A 25,862-nucleotide genomic window follows, 5' to 3' on the forward strand; every position below is an offset into this window, starting at 1 on the left:
GCTGTATGAGGAATGTGTGAAACTGCGTGGAGCTGCAACTGCAGCCTCCAAGACTTCGCAGCCTGTGACCTCTGTCGTGATGAAACAAAACTCCTTGGAAGCTTCATTTAGTAGTGTTGTGCCTTACGACAGAAAATGTAAAAAAAAAATGGCATGACATAACCAAGGTGGTGGCCTACCATATTGCGAAGGACATGGTCCCTGTCTCGGTTGTAGAGCAAAAGGGCTTTGTAAACATGCTTAAGACACTCGACCCAAGATATGAGTTACCTAGTCGTAATTACTTTGCAAGACAAGTTCTGCCAGAAATGTATACTACATTATGACAGACCTTAATGTAGAGGCTCGCAAAAGTAACACATTTCGGGCTGACTACTGAGATGTGGACAAGCCGTACATGCGAGCCGTATATGTGTTTGACCGTACACTTTATTGAAGAGTGGGATATGAAGACGGCATGCCTGCAGACAAGTTATTTCCCTGATAACCATACTGGCGAACATATTGCCGAAGCTCTGCCCGATGCCCTGGCCAGTTGGGGTCTGAACGAAAAGGGACTTGTTGCTATAACAACGGACAACGGGAGCAACATAATTAAAGCAGTGGAGCTCAACGAGTAGCATCGGATGCAGTGCTTTGGCCATAGACTTCATTTGGCTATTGGTGAGTTAACGTGTTTTAAGTAGCCTAATTTTTTAAAACTATTGAATTGTTATTGATAGCAAGTTTTTCACATGTCTAGGCCATCATAAATTTGCTGGTCATCTAGGCCCTACTACAACAGGATTTTTTTCGTAAGGGGATGAACACTTTGTTGGAACATTGAGCACATACCGTATGAGCCTACAGGCTTCATACGGTAATTACCCTCATGGTTGCCTATTTTTGTTTTGCTTTGTTTATTGTAAGTTGAAATAACCACTTGAACTGATTAAAGCAGAGTCCACTTTATTATTTGCATGTACTCTTTGCCAATAAATTTGTTTCTTACTGACAGGACATGGGATGGATAACAACCGGATCATGAGGGCCGTCTCCATGTGCAAAAAGATAGTCAGTGCATTTTCATACAGCTGGCTCAAAAAGAGGGAACTCTCAGAAATTCAACAACAGCTTGGACTTCCATCTCATCAGTTGATCACAGAATCCGCCACTCGCTGGGGATCAAGACAGCTGATGATTGAAAGAATCCTTGAGCAGGAGGCAGCCATAACAAAGGTCCTTTCCTCACACAAAAAGACCGGGCACCTACTGTAGTCCTGACTTGGCAAGACATTGAAGTACTGGAGACAGTCCAGAAGGCCCTAAAACCCCTCCAGGACTTCACAGATGCTCTGTCAGGGGAAGACTATGTGACACTTTCCTATATCAGACCTGTCCTTCATCTTTTCAGCACAGATATCCTGGCAGAGAAGGAAGATGACACTGAGTTGTGCAGGTCAATAAAGAGCTACATTATGAATTACCTCGATGACAAGTATGCCGATCCAGCCTACTGGACATGGCCACATTTGTGGACCCACGTTTTAGGGATGCATATGTTCAAAGAGACAGGGTTGATGCCTTGAAACGGAGAGTTGTGGCTGAGGCAAAGGCCCTCTTGCCTGATGAGGAGAGCTGTGAGCCTACTCCAACTTCGCTGCCAGCAGACGAAGAGGCAACAATGGGACCACCAACAGCAAAGAAGTCACTGTCCGTTTTTTTTTTTTCAAATGTAGCGCAGCGACCAGCAGTAACACACTGACGCAGGATGAGCAAATTGAAAATTAACTTTCAAGCTTTTTGCTCTCAGCTAGGGTAGAGAGTGATACAGATCCTCTGAAATGGTGGAAGGAACATGAGACAGTCTACCCAGCACTTGGCCACCTTGCAGAGAAATATCTCTTGGTACCTGCCACCAGTTCTCCCTCAGAGCGAGTTTTCAGTTGCAGTGGTAACACTGTAACATGCTATAGGGCATCCCTGAAGCCTGAAACAGTGGATAGGCTAGTTTTCCTGGCACAGAACTTGTAAGAAATGTACAAGTTTAGGTAGCATTCTTCGTCAAACCTACCTCATTGTCACATTATGCGGGCATTTTTTTTTTGTTGAATATGTAGGCATTATCATTATTGCTACTGTACCCAACAATTTTATTTTTATTATGGGTAATTTATTTTCTATACATTTTATTTTTTGACTCCTTGTGCAGAGTGGCACGGTGGTGTAGTGGTTAGCGCTGTCGCCTCACAGCAAGAAGGTCCGGGTTCGAGCCCCGTGGCCGGCGAGGGCCTTTCTGTGTGGAGTTTGCATGTTCTCCCCATGTCCGTGTGGGTTTCCTCGGGGTGCTCCGGTTTCCCCCACAGTCCAAAGACATGCAGGTTAGGTTAACTGGCGACTCTAAATTGACCGTAGGTGTGAATGTGAGTGTGAATGGTTGTCTGTGTCTATGTGTCAGCCCTGTGATGACCTGGCGACTTGTCCAGGGTGTGCCCCGCCTTTCGCTCGTAGTCAGCTGGGATAGGCTCCAGCTTGCCTGTGACCCTGTAGAACAGGATAAAGCGGCTAGAGATGAGACTCCTTGTGCGGTTAAATATTTACAAACAGGTCAGGTATGTACTGTGTAGCCTTCTTTTTTTCTTATTTGCACAGCTCTATTTGCCAATTGGTTTATTATATTGGCTATTGCACTATACCCAATCATCATTTTATTTTAATTTTATTATGGGTAATTTATTTTCTAGACATTTTATTTTTTGAATCCTTGTGCAGTTAAATATTTACAAACAGGTCAGATACGTACTGTGTAGCCTCCTTTTTTTCTTATTTGCACAGCTCTATATGCTAATTGGTTTATTATATTGGCTATTGATAGTCTATGTTTTGTGTTACCTTTATATATTGTGTTTCCTTTATTGTTTTCTTGTTGCATAGCTCTAGGCCTGTGTTGTCAGTCAGGGTCGACTTCCTGCTCTAATGTTAATTGTGTTATTTGCACAGCTATGTCAGAGCAGCTGTATGCCTATTGGTATATGTTATTGTTTACACTTTTTTGCACAGCTCTGTTAGAGCAGTCTGAAATCAGTCTCATTAAAACTGATTGTGTTGTCATAATTGTGGTGTTGAGTCAATACGAAACATTTCGCTCTTTCTGTTTAAAATATCGATATATATCGTATATCGCCAATCAGCCCCAAAATATCGGGATATCAGTTTTGGTCCATATCGCCCTGCCCTAGTACAGCCTCATATAAACTGGACAGTTGAAGATTAAAAAAAAAAAAAAATCATCTGGTCTTTTTCTAGTCTTCAGCTGTCCAGTTTGGGTGACTTAAGATCCACAGCCAAGTTTCAGCATGTGTTGTGTATTCTGAGATACTTTTCTGCTCACCACGGTTGTAAAGAGTGATTATTTGAGTTACTATAGACTTCCTGAAAACTCAGACCAGTCTGGTCATTCTCCTCTGATCTCTCTCATCAACAAGGTGTTTCGTCCTGCAGATCCTCTGCACACAGGATGTTTGTTTTTTTTTTTTAACCCCATTCTGTGTAAACACTAGAGAATGTTGTGTGTTAAAATCCTGGGAGATCAGCATTTTCTGAAATATTCAAAACAGCCAGTGGTACCAACAACCATGCCGCAGTTAGTCAGTGAGATTACATTTTTCCCCCTAAATTCTGATGTTTGACATGAACTTTAACTGACATTCTAGATCACTTGTATATCTGTGTGATTTTATGCACTGTGCTGCTGCTGCTGCTACTTGATTGGATAACTGTAGAAATGTGTACCAGTGTTCCTATTAAAATGAACAGCGAGTGTATATTATCTGTATTTATACTGATGGTAGGCCTGGTACACTTGCTTCCCAGGAGAAATTAGTTGTAGTGACTGGTAATGACGACAGCACATTTGCACTATTCATCCATGATTATAAAACATCTCTAAAACTTTCTCTGAAGCTCATTTTGTCCTGAGATAAATTGACTTAGTTTGCTTTTTAAAAGCTAACCTTAAATTGATCCAGTATATGGATTCTAAACTTATTTTCTGTGTGATATTTTCCAAAACACACAACGCTTCAACATGATTAATGTAATTGTGTTTGTTCTTTTTTCGTGTGCACTGTCAGGGAGGCGCACTAATATTGTATCTTGCTATCCCAATATTGTTATCAAAATGAAAGTAAGAGCTGAATGCATTGATTTGCATTGAGGTGAATTTTGCAAGTCAGATCATGCAAATCTGTGAAGCTCTTTTGTGCATTTGAATTGGAAAAGCAAGTCTGGTTCCTTGTGTCCAAGACGTTTATAGGTATCTATACACGAGAAATACAACTTCTTCAGTTCAATGATTTGTCTATTTGTTAAACATGAGAGGTCATTTCAGACCAGTCATCACAATGATACATAATACAGATCAAGCATCAAACCATATTTTTGTATAAATATTAATTTAATCCTGTGTGACCTATTACATATTTGCGAAAATCATGTAAAATAGTCTTTGGTTACAGGCTCTGTTTAGACTAATAAAAGCAGAGTACCTGTGATCACTCAACTTTTCCACGGAAACATGCTCGAAAGAGTTTATAGTGTTGTTTTCAGTGATTGGAAAAGTCATAATTCAGCTTTTTCCACACACATCTATGAAAATCCTGAAAATGATTGATTGCTAATATAATAAAACCTTTACTCTTATTACATCCCAGCTGCTGGAATCCTTCAGTTGTTGTAACTACACACTAAACTGACCCTGGAGAAATGTATAGCCTTTACAGTAGGCAGATTAGCAGTCTTCCACATGCAGCACTGACGCATCTGTTCCGGAAAGTCAAGGCTCTTATGTTCTCTGCGTTACTTGAAGACACTATCTGGGTTGGGTTTTCTTCTGTGCTAATATAAATAATTAAAAAGTATATGACACTCCCAATCAATTTCTACACAGTTCTTAGATCATGAAGTTGGCAGTTTTATCCCATGTATAATGTGTAACAGGCTTGTAGTACTCGAGTCCAGGACTCGGACTCTAGTCTAACTCGTGCCCTAATTTTAAGGACTTGTGACTCGACTTGGACTTGGGTGCTGATGACTCGGTCTTGGACTCAGACTCGTAAATTGGAGATTTTTTTGTTTGTTTGTTTGTTTTTGGTGACATGCCATAATAATTTGGCACAAGATATTTATATCTACATTCATTTTGTACTAATTTTGTTCAAGAGTATCACACCTGTGTGCCTTGGCGTGTGCATCAGATAGACTCTCGGGTGCGCTCTGGACAGCTCGCCAAGCGGACTCTTGTGCGTGCCATAAACAACTCGCACCTGCGTAGGATTAAGGCGCAATCAGCGTGCCTATATAAAATCTGTGAAAACGCACTTACTTTGCGAAGTATTGAGTTGCGTTGCTGACACATTACCGAGCCTTATTTTCTTGTTTGGTTCCCTGATTTCCTGTTTCTCATCTTTGATTCTGCCAAGTCTACGATAGCCTGTTTGTGCCTCACTCAACCTATTGCCCGTTTCACTGTTTTACGATTTTGCCTGCCGTTCTGGATTGTTTACCTGTCTTCACTTGTATTAATAAACACATCTTCTGCACTTGCATCCATCTCCCAACCATCTCTGACAGAATACTTCACACTCCCTGACAAAGAGAATGCACATTCACCTGTTCATATGTCATGTTCAGGAACAAACTAATGTTAATGGTGCTGAAACAGCCACTGTCAAATGGTGCAGTTGGAGTGTTGTTCTTGGACTCGACTCGGATCAATAGTGGATTCGACTCGAATTTTTTTTTTTAAATGACTTGGACTTGACTCAGACTTGAACACTGGGGACTTGAGACTGGACTCGAGGTTTAGTGACTCGACTAAAACACTGATGTGTAAGAATTCAAGCATTCACAAAAAGCAAAAGAATTGGATTTTTTTTCCTTATAAATGAAGTAATGTAAAATAACAATTGTTTACACCATCCTTCAATTTGACCTTAATTGCATAGAACGTTTCTTGTGAGGTCATTCATGTGAAGTCTTATGAATTTGCAGCGATCATATTGACCATTGCACTAAGAAGTGTCCTCATGCCAGAACATTCATTCCTCCATTTACCTTCAGTAACTAATTTATCCTTGTCAGTGTCATGGTGGATCCAGAGTTTATCCCAGGAAAACTAAATGTGAAGCAGAAAATGCCAATCCATTGCAGGGCGCACATTCATTCACTCCTAAAGGCAGTTTAGAGTCGTCAATCCACCTACCAGCATATGTTTGAGAGGAAGGAAAGCAGAGTACCCAGAAAAAACACAAGGACATAGAGAGAATGTGTAAAACACTAACCTGAGCTCAGGATCGAACCAGGACCTTGGAGCTGCCAGAGACTCACTTGTCGGACCTTCAGTTCACATATATAATGTATATGTGGTTGTAATTCAAAAAAAATAATTCTGGGTTTATACATACAGTGCCAGTCAAAAGTTTGGACACACCTTCTAACTGAATGGTTTTTCTTTATTTTATTAATTAAAAGACACTTCATGTCTCAAAGTAATGATGGATGTTGTTTCTCTTTACTTTGCTGAGTGGTTCTTGATATAATATGGATTACTACAGTTGTGGAATAGTGTTATTTACTGTCTCATCTCATTATCTCTAGCCGCTTTATCCTGTTCTACAGGGTCGCAGGCAAGCTGGAGCCTATCCCAGCTGACTACGGGCGAAAGGCAGGGTACACCCTGGACAAGTCGCCAGGTCATCACAGGGCTGACACATAGACACAGACAACCATTCACACTCACATTCACACCTACGGTCAATTTAGAGTCACCAGTTAACCTAACCTGCATGTCTTTGGACTGTGGGGGAAACCGGAGCACCCGGAGGAAACCCACGCGGACACGGGGAGAACATGCAAACTCCACACAGAAAGGCCCTCTCCGGCCACAGGGCTCGAACCCGGATCTTCTTGCTGTGAGGTGACAGCGCTAACCACTACACCACCGTGCCGCCTGCTATTTACTGTATTTTTATTACTTACTATTTACTGTTTGATCTCAAATGCATTAAGAAGGCAAGAAATTGCACTAATTAACTTTTGACGAGGCACAGCTGTTAATTGAAAAGTGTTCCAGGTGACTACCTCATGAAGCTGGTTAAGATAATGCTGATAGTGTACAAAGCGTCATCAAGGTAAATGATGGCCATTTTGAAGAATCTAAAATATGAAACAATTTGTTTTTTTTTAAACACACAATTCCATACATGTTCCATATTTCATAGTTTTGATGTCTTCAGTATTGTTCTACAATGTAGAAAACAGTCAAAATACAGAAAAAAAAAACTATGAATGAGTCGGTGTGTCCAAACTTTTGACCGCTACTGTATGTCCAGCGCAGTGGATCCACTGAACAGACATTTATAATTTGAAAAGAATGATGTGTAGCTGGTGGTCTAGATATCATGTTCTTGTGCATACAGGCCTTGTGTTAAACATAATGTCTATGACTGTTCCGTTTCCATTTCCTTTGTGAAAAAGCTTAACATGTTCGTTCTTATCTACATTTCTTCACATGCCTTGACTCACTGCTCAGGAAACAAGCCTTAAGGTGTAAAGTGTTAATTATTGCAAATCTGTTCACCTGAACAGTGTGGGACCCTTGTGAAATTGTTTTTCGTGTGCTTAGTTTCGACCTGTCAGGCTAAAAATTTATGAAATGCTTGTTAGGTGTGTGTTCTAGCACAGCGCTCAGCTGTGTGACCGGTTTTATTTTAAAGCATCTCGTTGTTATGCAGTTCTCTGTATGGTGGGGAATTTGATGGTTTTGCTTTTGAAAGAAAGGCATGTTTGACGGATTGGGAGTTCTCCATTCCTCAGTAACGAATTGCTATTTATGTATGATACACAACAACAGTGCTGTGCATTTTAATGTTAGTATGGCACTTTATAACCTTTCTCTTTAAACAGTTGTAAATAAATAGCATAATTTCAGAACTTTGTAATGTACAACAGGCTTGTTCCCAATGTAAAGTGGCCCTATCTATAAAATATACCCATTACATTCAACATATCCTGTTCCAAGCTGCTTTAAGTACAGTGAGCAATGTATAGATAAACTGATCCTATTTTTATATTTCCTATTAAGGATATTTAGATGGGAACCAGTTATGTAGCTGGGGTAGATGAAAGATTATAATTAGAGTGATTGCGCTGGTGTGTAATTATACTGAGCTGAATAGCTGCGTTAAGAGTTTCATTAGGTGAGGTTGCATTTTCTTTCCGCTATCCGGAGTTTATACATAGAACTCAAGTAGGCGTTGAATGTTTTTGAGCAAATTTCTCCACAACAGTTAAAAGATAAATCCGTTTTATTGATCTTTCACGTATTTCCTTGACATTTTCCTTCAGTTGTCCAGTTATTACAGTGACTATATGTCTCATTTGGACTGCTTCGATTGCCAATTCAAGCTTGCTCAGTCTCTCACTACCATTCACAGTGACAGATAAATGGAGAGACAGATGTAAAGAGCAGAATTTAACAAGAGGTGTGAAATTGAATATCTTGTTTCGAGTTGCTAAGAAAGGTTTGCGCCAACGGACAGGTCTTTATTTAGGGATGTGTGTCATAGGCAATTTAAGTTGCCTAGCTATATTGAGACAGCAAAATTCTTTAGTTGTTCTTTCAATGAGTTGCATCACTTCAAGCAACCACCATGATCACTTAAAAAAGTGAATTTACAGCCTTTTTTTGTTGTTGTTCTATGCACGAGAGTTTGCCGTATATTTTACATGTGCTGTATTAAGCATATTTAAATGTAATCAGAAGGAGGTAAGAAATATCATCAGGGAAGGCAGTTGGGAAAAATTACACAATTTCCTGGTTTCTCTTATGCAGTACTGCTCGATATTATTTTTTTCGTTCGGTCACTAAATGTTTACATTTAACTCCTTTGTTTGCATATATTTCTTAATATGTTATCTGTATAAGGATAATCTAATCTCTTAACAGAGATGCTGACACCCTTACCCGAACACAAGCTTTAGTTCGGTTACTCATTTGTATACCTTTTTTTTCTCGGCAAGTCTGTAGTAAATGTCTCTAGGGCAGAAGCCTTGTCACACGATATAAAGTGTGTAAACTTGCTTAACTGAGAGTGGGTGTAAATGACTGAGTGGTGTCTCTTTCTAATATTGTATGCCTAAAGGGAGCCTCCCTTCTCTTAGTCTCATTCGTCATTGGCACACTCACTCCCTGCTAGTGTAAGAAAGTCCGACACACCAGGGAGCGTTTATCCTGCACGGTTGTACAAGTGTGTGGCCGGCTACGCTTAGTCCTTTTCCTGCATGCGTTCAGGCAAGACTGAGCTGTACCTCTAGGTTTTTGTTAACTTTTTCTTTTCTTTTTTCAAATCCTGACTTCGTTTCTCTATTTGATTTTGCTAATTCAGTCTGACCACAACTGCTTAATAGTCTGTGTGTGGAACATTTGGCTAATAGTGTTCCTTTCTTTCTGTGTGAGGAAAGGTAGGAGGGGCTGAGCGGTGTGCAGTGCTGTCTCACTCTGTTGTACACACCCCCTCTCTCTGTCATTGCTGGTCTTCCAGTCCAGTTCCTTTCACTTCCAAGCAAGGCAGTGCAAAGGACGGAAAGGATTTTTCCTTTCAGATTGCTTTTGGAGGTTTTTGATTATTTGAGAAGACTGACCTGCTCTTTAAGGACTTGAGAGTTGAACACGAAAGAGAGGACACCCACATCCAGGAGGATTTTTTTTTTCACACATTCTTTTCCTTTCAATTGAAAGCACGTGGCAGCCGGCTCTGCCACTGGACCCTTCTACAGAGAGAAGAGTGAGTCATTCAGTAATTTGTCTATTCTTAGTTAGTGGTCAGCATATTTCTGTTTATACAAGCTCTCCGAGGCAGATTAAAGAAACACAATGGTTGCTGGCATGTTGACGCCTCTTGACAGCCTGAGGGCCATTTATGAAAGGCTGTTCCGTGATGGTGTAATGGTGGCCAAGAAAGACAAGCGTCCTCAGATAAACCACCCTGAGATACCAGGGGTGGGAAACCTACAGGTGATCAGAGCAATGGGCTCATTGAAATCCAGAGGCTTTGTAAGGGAAACTTTTGCCTGGAGGCATTTCTACTGGTATCTTACTAATGAAGGCATTGTTTACCTGCGTGATTACCTACATCTGCCTCCTGAGATTGTGCCCATGCCACTGCAGAGAGTGCGGCGGTCAGCTGCTACCTTGTCCATTGTTCAGAGAGCTGCACATGTGCAGGCTGTACAGGGTCCAACTTCATATGTTCCCAAACCAGGAAGGGTAGGTGTCGAGAGCCAGGATGCTCTGTTGGAAAGGCAGGGGTACCGTCACAAGAGGATGCAAACTGAAGAAGACTCGGTGCCCAATGAGAAAATATCAAGGTTTAGAGGACGTCCAATTACTGTTGATTACAACAAATCTAGGGCATCAGGGGAATCTAGGGACCAAGTCCAATACATGTATCAAGGTGGTCAAGACTTAGACCACAGTGTTAAGAAGAAGGTTGTCACAATTTCCCATCAGACACCTGCTAAAATCAGCAATGCCATGTCTTTGGTACAGAAGATGTCTGAGAGCTACAAGGGAACCAGTGATACATCTCTGATTAAAAATGTACCAAAGACCATGGTGAATGTGGATCTGCCAGCCCAAAATCCTGTGACTGCTGAAACGCTTGCAGTTGCAGCCTCCATGTCCATTAGCAAAGCAGGTAAACCCAAAGAAGAGGTACGTGTTAAAGCTTCCCCAGAACTCAGAATTGCCAAGACAGCCAAAGAAACCTCTATGCTGCCTAACTCTAAAGAACAAGTGGAACCAACACTGAAAGTGACCAAGACTAAGTTTACTCAGGAGCAACTAGTCAAGGACAAAATGCCACAAAATATAGAAACCTGCATCTCCACAACAACTTCTACTCCTCAGCCAGTGGAACTGAAGCCAAAGACTAAAGCCTCACAGGAAACCATCATTGGCGAGCCAGCCAAGGATGCCCATGTACCCCCTTCCTCTAAACGGCAGGTGGAAAAATCACTGAAAGTGACCAAGATAAAAAATATTCAGGAACATCTAATCAAAGAGGAAATTGCCAAAAATACAGAAACCTGTCAGGAACTCCTCACTAGTGAGTCAACTAAGGTTGTCTCTTTTTCTTCTCATTCAATACCACTAGTTGAAAAAACACTGACACTAACAGAAACCCAGAATGTTAAGAAGTATCCAACTGAGGAGAAAATATCCAAAAATACAGAAACGTGTATCTCTAGATCAGCCACATCTACTGTTCCACAGCCTGTGGAATTAAAGCCAAAAAATAAAACTTCACAGGAACTCATCCCTAGCAACCCAGCCAAGGATGCCTCTGTGATTGCTTCTATAAAAAAAGCGAAAGTGGCCAAGACCAAGAATGACATGGAGCATCCAATCAAGGATGAAATGCACAAAAATACAGAAATGTCCATCTCCACAACAACTTTGACTATTGAGCCAGTAGAGTTGAAGGCTAAGTCTAAAGCTTCTCAGGATCTCATCATTAGTAAGCCAGCCAAAGAGACCTCAGTGCCTCCTTCCTCTGAAAAACAAGTGGAAAAAACAGTAAAGGTGGCCAAGACAAAGAATATTGAAAAGCATCCAGCCAAGGATGAAATGACTAAAAATACAGAATCATATCTCTGTACATCATCCACATGTACGTTTCAGCCAGTGGAATTGAAGACTAACGCCATTCAGGAACTCATGACTAATGAGCCACCCAAGGACGTCTCTATGCCTCTTCAATCTAAAAAACAAGAGGGAAAAACACTGAAAATGAACGAGACTAAGAGTCCTCAAGAAAATCTAGTTAAGGATGAAATGCCCCCAAATAAAGAACAGTATATCTCCATGTCAGCTTCCACTAATCAGGAACTGAAGGCACAGACAAAAGAAGTACCCAATTTAGATAATAGTGAAAATACCAAAGACATAAAGGAGAAAGATGATACTGGCTGTTTATTTGGCTCAGCAGTGCCATGTGTGTCCAAAGCAAATGAAGACACAACAGTTGCAAATGATGTGGTTGACTTTGTTAAGGAAAAAACCGAGGTATGTACTGTGCAGCAAACTTTTGAAGCATCTTTGGAGGAACAGACCAGGCGTATTGATGCAGAATCAGCCATAACACCAGCAGCACCCTTCACTGTCCTAACAAGCAATGCTCAGAAGAGTAAGAAGTCCCAGAAGACATCTAGTATTAAAGAGACGAAAGATACCCAAATGGCATCCAAACATGTCAAGCCTATTCAAGTAGATGCTCCCAAAGAGGAAGAAATTCCACCTCAGGAATCAGCTACCATTGTTATAAAGACAGAGAGTAAAGAGTTTAAGCATGACAATCCACTTCCTGAAATCTCAGATGCAGTTGCTGTTGAAGAGATGAAAGAGGCTGTTATCTGTGAAGAAATAAAAGTTGTGGATCAAGCAACAGCAAAAGTGAAAAAGATAACCAAGCGTGAAATAACATCAGTCCAACAAACACCACTACCAATAAAACTACAAGAAGAATCGGAGGCCAAAGAATCGAAGAAGACCGAATCAGAGGTAGCCCCAAAGTCTTCAAAACGAAAGAAGAAAAAGCAGACTGCTGCTGATGAACAAGTTCCATCATCAGCTATGGAAACTAGTGTAGTCACGGAAACGGTGTCAGCCCAGGCTGCAGATAAAATTCATCCCAACCAGGGGTCGGAACCATTTGCAATAAGTGAGTCTCTTAAAATCTGCTCTGAAGAAAGCAGTGAGACAGCAGCTGTACAGAGTGAGGCCCCGATACACAAAGGAGAGGTGGAGCCAGCTCAGCCCTCTGCTGAAAAAATAAAACAGGAGGTTTTGAAAGGAAAAACATCCTCGTCACAGCAACTGAGGGAAGCACTCACAATCCAAGCGTCAGCAGCAGCCTCAGCCCAGTCCGGCCCCTACGCTGAGCAAGGGGAGCCTCCCAGTGTTGCTCAACATTCCGCCGCTCCTGACACACAGAGCAGAGTAGAGAAGCAAAAAGTGCTGTCTGTGAGCAAGGCTGTCAAAAAGTCTGTCACCACTGGCCCGCTCTGCGCTGAGGAGAAGCCATTGTTATCGGAGGACGAAGCTGCCATGCGTAAGAAGATAGTTGTAGTAGAGGAGGTGATTGAGGTGCAGCAGCAGATTCCTACTCCGAGTGCAGATGGAAGCCAAGCTGCTGTGCCACCCATGCCTGAGATTCCAGAAAGCGACCTGGACTATGATGTTTTAGAAGAGCTGGCTCAAGAGCGTGCTGTCTTTCAGAGTCCTGTCAAAGAGGTCGGCTGGGACCATTCTCTGGATGAGCCAGAACGTAAAACCTTTCCCAACTTCATTGAAGGTATGGTGAAAATTTAGTCTGTTCTTTCCTTCCTGTGCACATGCAAGATCACTGTAAGTGAGAGTGTTTACAGTGTGGGAGGGTCAGTGTGTAGCTAGCATGAAGTTGTCATAAGGGGTGTCCTCATTTGATCAAAAGCTTAGTTATTATGTATAAGGTACAGTTCAATACGTACACTGTTCGTGCAAGTGGACGTACTTTTTAAATCAAAATGCGATCTCAGTTCTCACTGAGAAATTATAACTTGTTGCATCTTTAAGTATCGCTATGAAGAAATGCATCCAGGAGCTGCATATTGCAAGTGTTGCCATTCCTAACTGATGTTCTGTTTAAAATAAGTGTGTAGTGACCAGCACTTGATAATACTCTTGTGCTGAGTAAAAGTTTGCACAATCAACCTGTTTGCCTAGTTTCAAGTTATCCACTGGATCAGCAGTTCATGAAATGTTTCTCTGGCATTCATTCATATCGCATCCACACCCAGAACATCACAGTGATGTATATTGGCTCCATAATAAGGCATAGCAGTTGTAAATTGCATATTGTGTGATTTCTAGTTAGATCTTATAGTTCTAAAACAGAGGCATTTTAAACTTGTCGGTGGCTGACCACATAAGCAGATTTGCAGCACTAAATATTAGTGCAGGAATATCTTCCTATTTTCTCTGTTCCTCATACCGGAAATGACCCAACCCTTCACTCATTCAGAAGAACGGTATTAAAGCCTCCAACTTCGCTTTGCTGTGAGATTATCAATGCACAGGGGAGTATTTTGCTTTCAGCATTTTTAATTTTTTTTTAAAACCCTGTTTTAGGAAGCTTGCGTGCATGGCTTCATCCTGTGGTCTGTGATCTGAGGTTTCTGGTTTCATAGTCAGCTTTGCATGATCTCTTGCTTCTGCTGTGGCCAAAATGTTAACGCTTGGCACAGATTAGAATCAATATTATAATAATAATAATAATAATAATAATAATAAAAAAGAAGCCGTCACTGTCTGTCTCCCATGAGCGCATGCGATACATTGTGCAACAGAAATTTCTGGAATGTGCTCTGGCAGATGGTTTTGCTGTTGTTGGCTTCATTGCTGCGAACGTTTAAACTTCTGTTACACTGGGTCTGTGCACATTTAGACATTAATGTAAAGATGGCTGAAGGTGTGTACCTACATGGTTATGGGTGGGGCAGAATGTGTGCAATGCAGGAAGCTGTACTAGCTGGAATATCCCTATGGGTGTGTTTGTGCGCTGTCATTACTTGAGTTGGTCAACAATCCAAAGCACTGCATCATTTTCTCAGTGTTTTGTGTTAGTTCTTATTCAGCAACATGCGGAGATCATATATATATTTTTTAATAATAGATTGGTTTGTTTTTAATCATCTGCTCAAAAATAAAAAATAAAAAACCATATATAAAGCTTGGTAACTGTCTGCTGCCCCCTACTGCATTTTTGCCATTGTGTGCAGCTTTGAGGTGACATTATTTGATCTCTTTCTGCATGTGTGAGCTGAAGTCTGTGAAAGCATTTCAGTTTTTGGGATGAGCACAGCTTGCATTTCAGGCCCATATGGAGTTAGTCAGATCCCATTCCATCTAGTTTATCGTCAATTAATATGGAAAAGATGTCCAATTTTAATACGTGTCACTTGGAGAATATGGTTCATAGACAGGAAATGTTAGTAGCCACATGCAGTTTTTCCATGGAGTCACCCTCATTTGCTCTTCCTTCCTAGTTTTCAGAGCAATATCATATCCAGAGTAGATCAGCGTGCTGTTTAAAAGAAATCATAAATGGAGCTAGCTTTGTTTTTGTACATCAGTCAATGATATTAAGCAATGCAGAAAATGAAAGTGGTTTAGATAATTCCTACTTGTGTGTCCTGGTTTTTGTTTTTTTTTTTTTTTGTACAATGTAATCTTAGTGAGACCTCCAATTTGACTGCCTACGTGCAAAGTGTGAATCAGTGTGCCTGAGTCAGGGTCATTTTTTCTCAGATATGCTGTTTTGTTTTCCAGTGTCAGCCCACTCTCTAAATTCCTGAATGTTTATGATCTTGTCAGATGTCCAGAAGTGGGCAGAATGTCACTTTTCTTTCATACCACATGATTGTGGTTTAGAGGGTGAGTCATCCATGGCTGAATTCAGCGAGGCAAATATGAAACTGACCTTTCGGAAGTTGAGTATAGTCCTGCACACTATCAATAGCCTGTTCGCTGACTTCACAGCAACGAGCTTTGAAAGTCAGTCAGTAAGTTTGTCTTTTGCCACCAACATACACGTACAGTAGGTGTTTGTCTCACAGCTTGTCCCCTGAATCCCGTACAGGAAACCTGTTCACATGTATTGTCTTGTTCAGTCATGCAAAAATATAGTTGTAGTTGATTTTACTAGTACTGTTGAAGTAATGGTTCTCAGGCCCAGCTCTATGGAGGGGGCCAGGGGGAGCCTGGCCCACTCAACCACAAGGCTGGCCCACCCACCCGAAGGGGGGAGAGAGAGAGAGAAACCTCATTCATATGGGACCCGGCCCAGATTGTTCTTATTTGTTTGTTCTTGTTTCGAGCTGGCTCCGGCCCTGTTTGTTCTTATTTGTTGTCGTGTTTTTTTGGGATAGCAAGTCCCTTATTTTTAATTTTTTAACTGTGTATAAGCAAGAGCTGTCATGAATAAAAAAATCCACTGGAGCCTGTTTTAATTATAGTGTATAACACAGAATGATAAGTACAGGCTAGCATGTGTTACTCTGTTCCAGGCTGTCATTGTATTCAGTTGAGGCTATAATCGGTACGCTTTTGGGACCTTGTTGTTGTTGTTGTTGTTGTTATAATTATTATGGACTTTGTTGTATAATTCTCTTGAAACATCAATAAATCGCTAACAAGTTTGACCATCTCTTATTCAAGGAGATTGATGGCATTATTAAAGCAAAATATGCTGACATTGCATGAGATGTTCAGACTTGGCCAGTGTTTTTGTAAGACCAGGAAGTGTATTGTATGAGGACAGCTGTACCTTTTTTTTTTTCCATTTAGGAGTTCACCCCCTAAGGTTACTGTTCTACTGAGTGCTTTACATTTGCTTACTTTGCCAATTCATTTATGCAGCACAGAAATGAGATGATGGTCTGTCTTTGTTGGTAGCTGCCTGTTCGTTCATGACTTCAGTTTTGGAGGACACGTTGGGTTTATGACTTTATAATTCAATATTAATTGGGATGTCCTTATAAAACAGGCAAAGGCATTTTACCAACAGGTAACTCGTGCCTCCAGGCAAGTATCTAGTAATGTGAGAATCCACTCCTGGCTCACTAAGCTGCCTGGGAGTGTTCATTAAATAGCATTTTCATGTACAGCCTATTTCTTATGTTTGGGCATTAAATTGATGATATTAATCATACATTTTAGATGTATTATCTTGGAACTTGGCAACACATGATGATGTAGGTAGCATTGTTTCCTCACACCTCTAGAGTCACCAGTTTGAGCCTGTGCTTGGGTTACTGTCTGGGCGGAGTTTCTGAACAGTACTCGGTCTTTCTGTGCTTGTGTGGGTTTCCTCTGGGTTCTTTGGTTTCTTCCACCTTGCATAAACATGCCAGTCGGTAGATTGGCTTCAGTAATGAGTGTGTGAATGTTGTGTGCACTGTACTCTGTGATGGGCTGGTGTCTATTTAACAGTTATTCCACAAAATCAAGTCGTACGTGAGCTGATAGCACCTCGTCGGCCATAAACCATGTACGACGAGACTGTTGATAGAATAAAACAATTATTCCACTCATTCACTGGATTTTGAGAAACAGAGCATTTTTATTTTTAGCAAATTTGATAAATAAAAACTTTATACAAAACATTCGATAAAATCATTTCTGCTTAGGCGGATTTCTTAACCTATCAATGGCTGCACAAATTGACTTTAGTGTTGCTGTTTTTTTTTTTTGTATAAAGTGCCATCTTGCTGTTGTGCCGAGGTATAGAATAGCTTTAGATATTTAATAATTAATAATAATTATAAGTTACATTTATATAGCGCCTTTCTCAAAACCCAAGGTTGCTTTACAATTATGGGGGGGGAGTCCACCAAATAAAGGTCAGGATGTCATTCCAATGGTGTAGCAGCCACAGTCCCACCAAAAGGCACACGAAAACAAGTCCCACACCGCCAGCACAGCCGCTGCGATGCTGCCGGGCAACATCACTCGGAACACCACGCCATGGATCCACAAAGCGAGCATAGATGCACTGCCACGTAGAGTGCTGGTACCGTATATCCCAAACTGCCTGCACAGCCACCGCAACGCCACCGAGCAACATCGCTCGGAACACCACACCAAGCACTAAAGCACTGCTGCACAGAGCGCTGGACAACCACGATGTTAAAATGAGCAACGAGCTCACTGCAGTCCATAGCTAGGAGCATAGGCATCACCCACAGCGAACCAAGGCCTGGAGGGAACCGACACCCAAAACTGGGTCCGGAGCTATGCCACAACCGGCGGACAAAACACTGAAACAAAAACAAACATCAAACTACACAAACAAAAAGCTCTGGTGAGAAGCAGCAGCCAGAAGGCGCATGGCGTACTCTCAACCAGACACGGAAATGAGGATTGAACATTAAAATGTCCATTTATTTAACTCGTCCTTGGACATTTCAGTTCTGTAATTTTTAAACTTCTTTGAGCTTTTGAACCAGTCTAAAAAAAAATTCAAGAAATTTTAATGCTTAAAGATGAAGAATGTAAACAAACCGGCGAAATGACCATAGCAATTTGTTAAAATGCTATAATAATAATTCTTGAAAAATAAAAAAAAGATATGTTCTTACCATCAAATACCTTTATTCCATATTTTCTTGCTTTTTTTTATTTTTCGGGGTTTTGTTTTTGAGTTGAGTTTTTATTTCGTCCTCAGTTGGTTCAGCAACACACTCCGCCATTGTGTTTTTCTCTACTTATGGTATATGAGCTGATAGCCTAGTAGTAGCCAATCAGAGTGCGCGATTGCTCATATCCAGTGAATGTGGATAGAATAATCCTGAATATATTCCTGTCTCATGCCCAGTGTTCCTGGGATAGACATTGGATCCACGGTGACCCTTACCAGGATAAAGCGCTTACCGGGGATGAATGATCGAATGAATGATCTTAGAATCTATTTGAACCTCTCAGGAAAGACTAGGCATAAACCTATTTCTAGTTTAACAGGTGGCTCTTAAGGAATCAGCAGTGCATAAAAATGCTATTTAATGAACACTGCTTTAATTTTCAAAGTAATTCTAAGTTGAACCTTACAGATGTAGCCTATTTAAATATAGTGCTGCGGTAGCATAAACATAAATGACATAATGGTTGGTAAAATGAGCAGTGTGTCAGCGCCATTATTTACTGTGCCATATGTTGGTTTTAGAGTGCTATAAAGCATGCTATATTTAGGGTGTACTGTGCACAACGGGAGCTCTCTAAAGCATCAGGGTATCCTAAGAGAGAGACAGGCATCTCTAACTTTCCCTGGCATTCAAGCATTATTTCCCTGATTAGAGCAAAACATACACTAATAAGGTTGGATAAATATGATTGTAAGTGTCCGTGATTGGAAATAACACAAAAGGAAGAGATTGTGATAGTTTAAGGCACCTTTTATACAGTATGTGTAGACCTACTGTAGGATAATGTAGGAATATAAATAAAAAAATGAGGTATTGATAGAGCTTCATGTCTGATATAGGATATTAAATAGGTAATGTGATATTATAAGCATAGAGACGTAAACAGAACCAAAATAAGATAATCCTACGTGATTGACGGATTTATTCCGGATCAGGTTTCCCGGGTCGGATAATCATAGTAAAGCTGGTGTTCTGTGACATAATCTCACAGAATAGCTCTGTCATCCTCCAAGGACAGTCTGATATCTCTCTCTCTCCGGTCCTCTGGAGCTAAGTGGGCACACTTTCATCAGTTTCTATCTCTCCCATCATGACCACTTTAGTCATTCGATATTTATATCTCCAGCAGGCTCAAATACTGTGCTTACTGCTTCCCTGGACACTTGCCCACCGCTATGGCCACCCCTCAAGGCCTCTATCTGCCCCTCCCACCTAATGGCAAAGCCACCAGGGAGCTGGCTGACATATCCAAGCAGCAGGCACAGGCTGTCAAAATTAAGAAGAGGGAGAAACAAGGCAGCACACACACCAAACAAACGGGAGTCTCTTCCCTTCCCCTCATTCCCCCCAGTCCTGCTCTCCTCGTCTTCCTGTCGCTCCACACAGCCTGCTCCATGAAGGTCATACCTGGTAGGTTAGCACAACTGGACCGTTGTCCACATTTGTCTGTGTCCATATATTTTATGTGTTTTTGGCAAACCCACCGTGTTGATTGTTGTTCCGGTTAAGGGAGGAGGGGAAATGCATGTATGCTTCAGCGTGACCTTCAGGCAGCCAGACTGAAATTCTACTCCATATTTAAATCCATCCACACTGTGCGAGACTAGAATTACATGTGACATTTTGAGGATTTTTTCTCGCTTCGTTTCTTTATTTGATGTTTACGACTCCCCACTTCAAGCTATATGGAGCTGGTCAGGAGGCGATGCTGCCAAGCTTGACGGTCAGTTGTGTATTGACAAAGCTTGGTGAAGGATCCTCTTTAAACCTCAGCCATCTACGATCGTGAGCTTTCGCGAATGTTGGTTGTTTGCAGATGGCACGAAAATGCTCCCACCTGTTTTTATCTCGAGAAATGTGTATACGTGTCTTGTCAGGATTGCTATGATTTTGTTTTTCTGAAGCTGCTTATGGTCTCACAAGATGGGAGGCTAGTGTTTGTTTTAGGCTACTTTGGTTGTGCAATCTCATGAACATTATCTTCAGCTGAAGCTGTAGAAAACAACGTGGCACAAGAATCTTTGATATTGTTGTTTATCTGTTTCTTTTCAGACTGTTCTTTTTTTTATCAGCTTGCAACTCGGTTTGATAAGATTTATGAAGGACTGAATATTGAGAGTGTCTCTAGCAAGAATGTGCTTTATAATCCAAGATCAGCGAATCTGATTTTCTGTGTGTGCTAATGAATTATCAGTTGGTGTGGTCAGGAGTGTTCCCAGTACAAACATTTTTGAGGTTAAGACCAGAAAGAGTCAGATGGGAGGGTTGTTTAGAGAAGGGATATGTAAACGCTGAGCAAAAAACCACCACACTGGGGGGGACTCAAACTTTTTATTTTATTTTTTTCCCCCAATTTATACATTGGGCTTTTTACTGGAAGACTACCATTTACTACCTTTTTTTTTTTAATGTAGACCCGCCCGTGATCTTTGTGGCACTCATGTTGTCCCCCCCACTGTCCTTCCACCTGTTGCTGCCTGATTTGTCCTCGGCTTATCTCAGTGCTAATGCTAGCTACACCCCTGGGATCTGTATTCCCCACCCTGGTGATTTTGGGGAACATCATCACCCTCAGCCATGTGCCATTTGCACAAACACAGGAGGCAAGCTTTGGAAACACCTTTGGGAGATTTTTTTTTTTCCCCTGTCAGATCTGTCCTTTCTAAAGATCATTGCACTTTGACCATGATATAAAGTTCCCTTGTTTGTATATTTCTATCCCCTCCTGGGACACCCGAGTATACAACTTTTGTACGTTGGTAAATTGGCCTCAGATCACCAGATTTTAGAAAATGTTCCTGCCTGACGCTTCACTTCATACTTTCAAAGATTGTCATTAGTCCCAATAAACAGTATGTAAAATTTCAGCCTTCCATCTTTTAGTTTTTGAGATATAGGGGCATGAATAATTGGGCGTGGCTTGAATTTTACTGTAAAAACGAATGCTGTAGAAAAACTCTGAATTTCCATAAGCCGTAATTTTTTAAACTATTTAAGCTGAGATTTTCAGAAATTGTTCTTAGGTACAAGATATCTTTAAATGCTGCAACTGAAGAGCCACAATTGCATATTTGCCACTTTATGTATTGTTGAAATCTGTTTTAAAAAAAAAAAAATCATTTGTGCTTTGGATTGTTTTTGGCTCTCGGTTTCTCCACATTTAAACATGTCAGAGCTTTCAAACTCTGGTATTTATTTCTCATATTGTAGTACTGTTTTGGCAAGTAAGTATTTTATCAAAAAGACATCAAACTTTGAGTTATGAGCCATTACAAATTAAAAAAAATAATAATTTTGCGTCCATATTTCAACCGCATATTGCTCATGTATGACACAGTCTACCATAAAAAGAATGATACTTGTGGAAAGAGCAGGTCTTGATTAGCATACGCACAAGATATATTTATTAAGGGATCAAATATGCCTTGATTTACTACAGACGGAAATGTAAAATCGAGGAGCACTTCTTATAATACACAAAAACTGTATCAGAGAACTAATATATGTATTTTATGTCTAAATATTCAATTTATCTTGATTCTATTATACCCAGTTTTAAAATCTACAGCGTAGATGATGAGGGGAGTGACTGCTTCCACTACTCATCAGGATGTGTGTTTGTGTCTCGCATCGATCACATTGTGGATTATTTGCCCTTGAGCTTGAAAGGCTATACTTGAACTTTGGATAAGATAATATTCCATGTTCTCTCTCTCTCTCTCTCTCTCTCTCTCTCTCTCTCTCTCTCTCTCACACACACACACAGCCTTGCTTCTTGTGTTCCTTATTGTTTTTTAGATTTACTTTTTTTGTCATTTTTTATTCTTGGGAACTGCATTTAATGAGTCCTGTTGGAAATAGTGCACAAAACTCAAAGCTGTTAACATGCACGTCTGCATAGCATGTGTGTGATGCACCTTTGTGCAGCTGTCTGTGGCTTAACTCCTCATTATGCCCTACAGTCGAGGGATACTGTATACTGCACTGGAGGGGAATTTTCACAGTGCACAGTTTAGCTAGCACTCTAATGCTGAGGTCTGTCCCAGTACAACATGTAGTACCTTTGTGGGAATGGCATTTTGTGGACTTTCTCCCAAAAATCAATAAATGGCAGCTTAATATAAATAAGACCATTCAAAGAGCAATTTTTGATGATAACTAGATAGAACTCGACGCCAATGGCGTCGATGGGGATGCCTCCGCTTGGTAGACTACACGCCCTATTAAGTTGTGATTTGGGGATGGATGTTTGACCTCACAGTAATCTTGACCTGTGACCTTTTAACCTCAAAATCTAATCAGTTCATGTTTGTCCCAAAGCGCACAGATGGTGAAAGTTTGGCGAAATTCCTTTAATTTGCCTTGGAGATATTGTGTGGCACCCAGTGACATACGATGGCTGGTCATTTATAACTTTGGACTTCATATCTCAGCAATGCGGTGTTTTCCATGTTGAAAATTCTTGATACAGCATTTGATTTCTGTTTCAGTCTCACGTTTCAGTCTCACGTTTCAGTCTCGCGTTTCGGTGAAAACGAAATTGCGCTCAGGGCCAGTCCATGTGACATGAGAACGGTCCTAACAGCTCATATTCACATGAGAATGGGAATCGCATTACAGAAGTACCAGCATATTGTTTGTCCTGTACTCGCACAGTAGTAGAATACATTAAAGCCAAAATGAAGTCATTGTTATTGGTTCACTAGGAATAATGAGAACAGTTGCTTGTAAGTCTGATATAAATCAGTTGCATTGGTCATTGGTTTCAGTCCCATTGTCTGTCACTGCCATCGCTGATCTGGCCACCCCTTGAACAATCTGGATGAAGCAAAACCTTTTTAATAATCAAAGGCCTTTTCAGCCATCATAAACCATCTTACCATATTCATCCATATGGTTACTCATTTTAGGAAGAATGCAGGAGTTTTAGTGGATAGTTCCACAAAGCAGTGGTGCACAGTGTACGCGCTAAAGTCTAATCACTGAGCACAATGAAACCAGGCACATGAACAAGTGTGTTATTTGTTTTGGATGCACATTTGAGATGAAAATTGGGTGGGGACATGTGACAACAAGCCCAAGCTTCTCTCTGACTGAATTAGAACCATCGGTCAGATATTAAGGATTTACAGATCTGTGTTTACTCTTCCATCTCGGTATAATTTCAGAAGTCTTAAAAATGTCCCTTTTCTGCAGTACATTGTGATTTTATTTTTTTTTTAAGGTTTCAGGCTTCCCTCACCCCACTGTCTCACTTTTATTATCTGTCTGTACTTTTTAAATATTTTTTTCCTCGTCTGTAAAAAATAAAAAATAAAAAAAATTGTTACACCACTCCCAAAGTCGATACCATAAGGCTGAGAGTAGCACTGAAGTACAGTACAGTACTGTCTCATTAGTACTGCGTGTTAAAGAAAAGGAGGTACTGCAATGCAACATTAATTTTATAAATCATTTTTTGAATAATCTATTTCTCCATGTGTTCAAGATAGTTTGAGCATGATGGCTGTACACATGTAAATACAGTTTCGGTGCAGGGTTTCAATACAACTGTCCAGTAATTAGACCTGGTAACATTAATACAGCGATTGTCTAGAAAAGATACCGTATGTCTCTCTAGACACAGATATGAAGCGATTAGATGATGAACCTTGTTGTACTTTGCCATTTTTCACAGCTCGTTCATTATCAGGCCACTTGCGTCCTTTGTTTATTTAACATTCACACACAATTCCAACAAAATAAGTTGAACAAAGTGTACCAACCCATTTAGTAGTCTTACACAGATTATGAAAGAGACTTTTTGAGATGGTGATGAAATGGGACAAGCAGTACAGGCCTGTAAAAATCCCTGACTCTGTGGTGAGTCAACAAAAGTTGCACTTTGTGTTTGTTATAGAATAAAATGTAGTTGATCACATCTCACTTTGCGTTGTGAAGCATCCATTTAATGTTAAAAATGTAATCTTAATGCTTAGCACGGTCTGTTTTCTGCAATAATTTGTTTATGGTTATATATAAAACCTCTCACTCACCAATCCACCAGACACACACTAGCCTGTGCAACACACACACTGTCTAACACATTGATATTCATTTGGGTTGATGAATAGCATGTGTTACAGCATAAAAGAACCACTCTCTCCCCCCCCCCCCCCCCAATTATTTTGTCAATTATGATATATTAGCATTATTTACATTTACAGGGTTGTTTCATGGATCTCAGAATGTTGAGCCTACTTGTCTCAATCACATATTTGACAGTAGTAGTATTTATTGCGTCATATTTACGGAGACCCATCTGCCCTTAGGGTTGCACTAAACCTGTCAATACTGTGCTGTTAGACACACAAAACCTCTCTTTCACACTCTCTCTCCCCACCTGTATCTCACTTGCACGCACGCACGCACGCACGCACGCACACACTCATTTTGTTTTTGTGTCTCTCTGTCACACATTAATCATCCTAAACCTCGTTTCAGTTTCTCATGCGACTCTCGTGCAGTTTACGGTCATTTAGTTAGAGTACCTATGCAGAGTTACCTTAAAAAAATCAACAATTTGAGATCTTTGTATTATAAGGTGGCAGCACGGTGGTGTAGTGGTTAGCACTGTCACCTCACAGCAAGAAGGTCCTGGGTTCGAGCCCAGTGACTTACAGGGGCCGTGTCTATGTGGGTTTCCTCCGGGTGTTCCGGTTTCCCCCCACAGTCCAAAGACATGCAGGTTAGGCTAATTGTGCCCCTTTTCCACCAAATCAGTTCCAGGGCTGGTTCGGGGCCAGTGCTTAGTTTGGAACCGGGTTTTCTGTTTCCACTGACAAAAAACTGGCTCTGGGACCAGAAAAACCGGTTCCAGGCTAGCACCAGCTCTTTGCTGGGCCAGAGGAAAGAACCGCTTATGTCAGCGGGGGGCGGAGTTGTTAAGACCAACAACAATCGCAAGACTGCGAAAGGTCACCATTTTTAAGCGAAGAGAAGCAGCAGCTGTACAAACGTGAAGTCATCCATTATTGTTGTTGTTGCTGCTTCTTCTTCTCCGTGTTGTTGCTTCGATATTCGTGCCAAGGTTTATGCAAACGCAGTGATATAACTGACGTATACAGCGACATAACTGACGTATACAGCGACGTAATGACGTGGCTCCCCTTAGCACCACAAGCTATGGAAAAGCAAGCTGGTTCTCATCTGGCTCGCAAGTTGAACGAGTTGTGAACCAGCACCAGCACTCACCCCGAACCAGCCCTGGAACTGATTTGGTGGAAAAGGGGTATAGGTGGCTCTGAATTGACCGTAGGTGTGAATGTGAGTGTGAATGGTTGTTTATCTCTATGTGTCAGCCCTGCGATGATCTGGCGACTTGTCCAGGGTGTACCCTGCCTCTCGCCCGTGGTCAGCTGGGATAAACTCCAGCTTGCCTGCGACCTTGCACAGGATAAGCAGCTACAGATAATGGATGGATGGATTATAAGGCTCTATCTGACTGAAGAGCTGCATGATGACACGGTTTTGACACTCCAGCTAGCAAATCCTAAAGACATTTACAGTCAATAACTCTCCATTAAGGTTACTTCAAAATTGAC

At 41.0% G+C, this 25,862-nt stretch overlaps 1 protein-coding gene across 6 annotated transcripts in view; it reads left to right on the plus strand.

Moving 5' to 3' along the window:
* plecb (plectin b) overlaps window positions 1-25,862 on the plus strand; it is a 213,574-nt gene that overhangs the window by 105,620 nt on the left and 82,092 nt on the right. For 4 of the 6 annotated variants that reach the window (XM_060922288.1, XM_060922289.1, XM_060922290.1 and 1 more), the window contains exon 1: window positions 9,605-13,394. The exons of 1 other annotated variant lie outside the window; for it this stretch is intronic. In XM_060922288.1, coding sequence (XP_060778271.1) covers window positions 9,914-13,394 — 3,481 coding nt within the window. In that variant the 5' untranslated portion in view covers window positions 9,605-9,913. Of the gene's footprint in view, window positions 1-9,604; window positions 13,395-19,439; window positions 19,690-25,862 lie in introns of those variants that run through there. One more of the 6 variants, XM_060922292.1, reaches the window with a different exon arrangement.

This window comes from Neoarius graeffei, chromosome 5 (genome assembly GCF_027579695.1).
Source record: "Neoarius graeffei isolate fNeoGra1 chromosome 5, fNeoGra1.pri, whole genome shotgun sequence".
NCBI classification, from domain to species: domain Eukaryota; kingdom Metazoa; phylum Chordata; class Actinopteri; order Siluriformes; family Ariidae; genus Neoarius; species Neoarius graeffei.